This window comes from Diabrotica virgifera, chromosome 7, assembly GCF_917563875.1.
Source record: "Diabrotica virgifera virgifera chromosome 7, PGI_DIABVI_V3a".
NCBI lineage: Eukaryota > Metazoa > Arthropoda > Insecta > Coleoptera > Chrysomelidae > Diabrotica > Diabrotica virgifera.
In genome coordinates this window covers 236,971,379-236,977,378 of record NC_065449.1, presented here as the reverse complement: position 1 = coordinate 236,977,378, position 6,000 = coordinate 236,971,379, and the positions used below count along the sequence as shown (strand labels likewise).

At 35.0% G+C, this 6,000-nt stretch overlaps 1 protein-coding gene across 2 annotated transcripts in view; it reads right to left on the bottom strand.

Annotated features, from left to right (window-relative positions):
* Nucleotides 1–412: 412 nt before the first annotated feature.
* LOC126888249 (uncharacterized) overlaps nucleotides 413–6,000 on the bottom strand; it is a 48,573-nt gene continuing 42,985 nt past the window's right edge. For both annotated transcript variants that reach the window (XM_050656343.1, XM_050656344.1), the window contains 2 exons: nucleotides 5,803–5,996; nucleotides 413–791 (listed from right to left, as the gene is read on the bottom strand). In XM_050656343.1, the coding sequence (XP_050512300.1) occupies nucleotides 510–791; nucleotides 5,803–5,996 (476 nt within the window). In that variant the 3' untranslated portion in view covers nucleotides 413–509. The remainder of the gene's footprint in view (nucleotides 792–5,802; nucleotides 5,997–6,000) is intronic.

Sequence of the window (6,000 nt, the reverse complement as noted above, 5' to 3'; positions counted from 1 at the left end):
TCGGCTGCAGGAAACATATAGGTTATTATTATAGACGTCCATACTACTTAAAAAAATGGTTTCGGCCTGGAGGGGGTTGTGCCACCAACAGGATATTTTTTTCCTTATTTCTCTGAACTATGAGTATTTTTATTGATGTTATTATTTTGCTCATATGATTTTATTCATATGTATCTATTATTTCAGTGGTAGCGGGTAGGTACACCTCTATGAACCCGATAGAGGGTAGACGTACTTCAGGAAGGTAGCGTCCCTGCCCACACGAGCCCCTAGTTTTCCCTTCACTCCCTACTTAGGGAAAACCAGGCCCAAACCCTAGTATTATCCTACCCAAGCCCCAAATTCCTTCCCTATATCCCCCCAGCTTTAACATATTTTTGCAAAATTATGTACAAAGTAACAAACTACATAGTGTTTATATAAAAATATTTCTTATTTAAAAATATATTACATAATTAGATAATCTAACTATAATATTTAATAAATTATAATAATAACTATATCTTCTCTTAGTCGACAGGATACCAGACAAACTCAAAATCTTTAAGACCGAAAGTCTTCTCAGTTTTTTCATTGGGTGTATCGGGAGAGTCTAGTCCAAGATTGATAAATTTAAACTTCGGTCTGAAGCCATTTTCATCTGCGACATACGTGACGATTCTGCTGATGCCATCTCTACCATTCACGAAGTAGCCTCCGATTTTGCTTCCATCCTTAAGACCTTTTTCATAGTGACCGTGGAAGCCAACGGTGTATTTGAATTTATAAAGGATGTTGGTCACATCTTTAACCTAAAAAATAGATAACGATAAAAAATTATCCATACCTTTGTATTTACATAAAAGATTATTTTCTTAAAACTTTAAAAAGGGTAAACCTGGTAGTTGGCTGTATACCTTCGATAAGACCACGGAGAATGAAGTAAACACTTCTGTTGTATATAAGTATATGAATTTATTAAAAAATTCCTTAAAATTTATCCACAAGGTAGTGGAAAATTGTATGTATATATCGGTTTTAGAACGTCTTTCGACGTTGTCCGATGCTTAACTTCCACGTCCTTCTATCATCCCATTCTCCATCTCTAAGATCCCTGTACTCATTGCTTTGGTTACCCCTTCTTTCCATGTCTTTTTGGGTCTTCCTCGTTTTTTGCGGTTTGGTGGTACCCACTGCATGATCTTTTTGGGCAATCTTGTGTCTTCCATTCTTTGAACATGACCATACCAAATCAACTGTTTCCTCTCAATGTCTGTTGTTAAGTAACCATCTATTCCAATTCGTCGTCTTACTTCCTCATTTCGAACTCTTTCCCTACGGGATATACCTAACGATCTTCTAAACACATCCATTTCTACAGCTTCTAATTTTTTCCTGTTGTTCTCGGTTATTCTCCAAGTTTCTGCTCCGTAAAGTAGGCTGCTTTTAATAAGTGTTTCATAGATATTGTATTTTCGCTGTATTCCTATTTCGGAGCTCCAAAGTATTCCATTTAGGCAGCCAATTGTTCTTCTAGCTTGTGTTACCCTTTTCTTTATTTCCTCATCGTCTTTTCCCGTTCTATCGAAGATTATTTCCAGGTACGTGTATTCACTACAGGATGTGATTTGTTCATTATCCTCTAGTTCGATATTGGATAACTCAGCTCCTATGGGTAGGTATTTAGTTTTTTCCACATTAATTTCCAAGCCCCACTGTTCATATTCCTCCTTGAGTTTTCTTGCCATATACTGTAGGTCGTCTTTATCATTAGCTATGATGACTTGGTCATCAGCAAATTGTAAGGTATATAAACAAACCTCTCCGAGGTCTATACCCATACCATGGCATTTACGTTTCCACTGGTTTAGTTCTTTTGCAACATATATCTTGAACAAAGTTGGTGAAATACAGCAGCCCTGGCACAGACCCTTGTTAACTATGAAATTTTTAGATAGTGTGTTGCCAATTTTTACTTGTGATGTAGAATTTCCGTATAAATTTTTTAAGGTTTTGACTAGAGTGTAGCTGATGTTAGTTTCTTGTAGCGATTTCCACAATTTAGTCACAGGAACGCTGTCGTACACTCTACGCAGGTCAACAAACATGAAATGGGTCTGTTGATTCGTTGCTGATTTTTTTTTCAATTAATTGTTTTAGGCAGAAGACATTATCTGTGTAAGTCCTTCCAGCGCGGAAACCAGCCTGTTCTTCTTCTTCTTGTTCCCTATACTCCTTCTCAATGAGATTTCTAAGAATACGCCCGTACACCCGGTTTAGTGTACTAGTTACCGATATTCCTCTGTAATTTGAGCAATCCAACTTTTTTCCTTTTTTATGAATGGAAGAAATATAAGCTACTTTCCATAAACTGGGTGGTGTGACACCCTTTATATATTTGTTCATACACCAAGTAAGTGCTTGAAAGAGTTAATCTGTGCCACATTTTATTAATTCGGCAGGAATATTTTCTGGCCCTGGAGATCTACCATTTTTTAGTTCATTTACAGCTTCCTTCACCATATCAACTCCCACTACTATCTCTTCGCCTTCAACGAATACTTCTGTTGGTGATTGTGTGGTATATTCGGCTCTACTTTCTGTTAGCAAACTCTGGTAGTATTCTTTCCATTTTTCTGTTGATATTAACTGAATAGAAGTAGTATTTCTTTCTGTGTTTTTTATTTTGTTTAAACATTTCCATGTCTCTGAACACTTCCTTCCGCCTATGTAAGTGTTGATCTCTTGGCATTTCCTATCCCACATTTCTTTTTTTGCTGCTGTTACTACTCTTCTTGTTGTTCTTCGTAGGTCCAAATATTTGTCTTTGTCTACCTGGTGTTTAGTACTTAGCCACCGTGCGTACGCTTTCTTTTTCTCCATAATTAGGTTTTGTATGTCTTCCGTCCACCATAGCTTTTTACTGTGGCGTTCGGATTTTAAACCAAGCGCTTCTTTTGCGGATGTTTGCATACTCTCTATTATATTTTTGTACACTTCTTCCACGGATACATTTTGGATTATATCTTCTAAATTTTAAGAAATTTTTTAATAAATTCATATACCGACATACAACAGAAGTGTTTACTCCATTCTACGTTGTATTATTTTTTTTACTACTGCAATAATTGGGGGAAATAGTGCAAAAAATTGAGTTTTTCCTTTAAAATTTTTCAACACCTTAAATATAACACATCTGTGCTAAATTTCGTTAGAATTGATTTAATAGTTTTTACCACTAGCGAAGCGTCCATGTAACCACTGTTACCATTGGTAACAGTTAAAAATCTTGCAAATAAATATTTTATGACGATGAATAATTCTATTTACCAATGTTTTTACCAATATAAATATATTATTATATTATGTGGTAATAGTACCTAACTCAGTAAATAGCCAACTACTCGTAGACACGAAAATATTGGCGAGTTTATGTGACTCAGTTGCACTTTATGATACTCTGTTACCAGACTCATTTCTGGTTACAATGGTTATATACCCACGCTGGCGCTCGGGACCGGCTAGTGACTGAAAATTTTGAAGAAGCGACGGCATAAGTGCGCTGTGTATCAGTAGCGTTGTTACCAGATTTAAAATTTTTGACAGTACCTATAAAAAGTGTGCGTGCAGTTAACCATGGATGAGTGTCGCTTCTTAATCGATCAACTACTTGAAAAGTAATTCTCCTTGTATAATTTTGAAGAAAAAAATGAGATTAAAAATTAAAGACCTATTTTAAACAATTTAAAAAAGGAATCAACAAAAGTAGTTCGATATTTTAAATTTAGTTGGTACAGTGAAAATCCTTGGTTATATTATGGTTGCGAGAAAAATATACTGTATTGTTGGCCATGTCTTCTGGTTTCTACAGAAAAATGGGTGGACCAGGTTCACGAATTAAATAGTGTTAGATTTTTAAAAAGAAGAAATGAAATTTCTCCGTTACCTACATGTAAGATGTATACCCAATTTGATTCAGTTTGGTAAAACAAAAATCAAAAGTTCTCTTAACCAAGCTTTTAAAGCAAATATTGATAAACATAATGAGTTTGTTAAAAAAATAGATAGGTATATCCTTAGCACACTTATAATAGATACTGTATGTTTTGGGGCCAAACAAGAACTGGCGTTTCGTGGTCATTTTGAGTGCGACGACTCTGACAATCCAGGCAATTACAAGGAATTGTTAACATTAATTGCCAAAAAAGATCAAACATTTTGTCAACATCTAGAAACATCTGTTTTTTCGAGTTTCAAGTGATATACAAAATGATATTATTGAAGCTACACTCACCGGCACAAAATTCCTCCACCCAAAATTTTTTATTAAGTTTGACAATTTATAACTTTATTATTTGTGCTCCGATTTTCAAGATTCTTATACCAGTTTGTAGGAACATGTATTTATATTGTTTGGTATTATTCCGGTAACAAAAAAATTTGCTTGCATGTCATTGTACAGGGGTGAAAGGAAGCGTTGTATTTTCTCCTAATTTTAAACAATTCTGTGGAAATATTGAATAGCTGATTTTGTTTCAAAGTCCTGTCATATTTTTCCGGAGGCATTACCAATATTTTGTTTCTCGAATTATCCGAATATCTTTTTTCTTGTAAGAGCTGTACCATTTTTTGTAAATAAAAACACTGAGTGACTCATACGATTGAGGTTGGATTGATAAGATTAGAATGGCCCTCATGCAGCCCAGATCTCAATCATATTGAGCATTTGTGTGATGAGTAAAAAGCTATTTGCCGTCATCCTAGGCTTCCAGAAAATTTGGTACAGTTATGGCCCTGGTAGAGGAATATCGGGCTATTTCCCAGGCAAGGAAAACACATCTTTATTAGATGCTAAACAGATTGAGAGCAGTCGTTGCTGCAAGAGGTGGACGCTATTGAATTGTTTTGTTTTGTTGTTAAATTTGTTTTGTTTTGTTAATTTTAGTGCGTTTGATATTTTTAATTAAATAAACCTTCAAAGCAGCGTTTTTAATTACAGCTCTTACAAGAAAAGAGATATTCAGATAATTCGAAAAACAAGACCTTAGTGATACCTCCAGGATAACATAAAATGAGTATGAAACAAAATCAGTCCTCCAATTTTTCCACAGAATTTTTTAAAATTAGGAGAAAAACAACGCTTACATTCACCCCCGTATGCAAAAAATTTTTGTTACCGGAATAATAGCAGTTGACAGCAATACATGTACCTTCAAACTCGTGCAAGAATCTTTAAAATCGAAGTATAAATAATAAAGTTATAGATTGTCAAACTTAATCAAAAATTTTGGATGGCGGTATTTTGTGCCGGTGAGTGTATATATACATTTAACCATATCTTTATTTTTTTAAATAAGATATTTTGCATCTGGTTTTAGTAACACTTCAAAAAAGTCACGCGTCGTCACTGGTTTTTACATAATTGGTTTGAAAGCCAGGGTCAGCAAAAGAATTGCAAATTTGCTGGGTCCAAAATAAGCCCTTTAAATAGAAATAAATTTGTTTTGTTATAAAAAAAACGCTCAAGCTTTCAAACATAAGGTCTAGCAGAATAAGGGTAATTTTTAAAGTTATGGGGGTCACCAACAACACCACAAAAAGTGGCAACCAAACAGAAGAGAAAAGGAGGTAGACCGAGAAGTTGAAGAGAAGTCATAGACAAAGAGCTGAATGAAAGAAACATGGAAGAGAACCTATGGAACGATTAGAGGTTAGACGAAGAGGCGATTGAAATTCAGAAAACAGAGGAGAACGTTATAAACCGACATGACGTAGTAGTAGAAAGATACCTATGATAAATTTCAATGGAGCTATTTGCCTTACCTCTACTCCGTTTGGTAAACCATCCACCATTCCTGGATATTTGTCCTTGATAGCAATATCAATCGGCTTTTTACCCATAACATGAATGACATTATCTGAAACCATCACTGGTGGCAATTTAGCGACTTCTTGAGGTTGTAGTAGTGGATTAGGACCGCTGCCAATAGGTGGTGCCAAAAGTCGGCCAAATTTATCTGA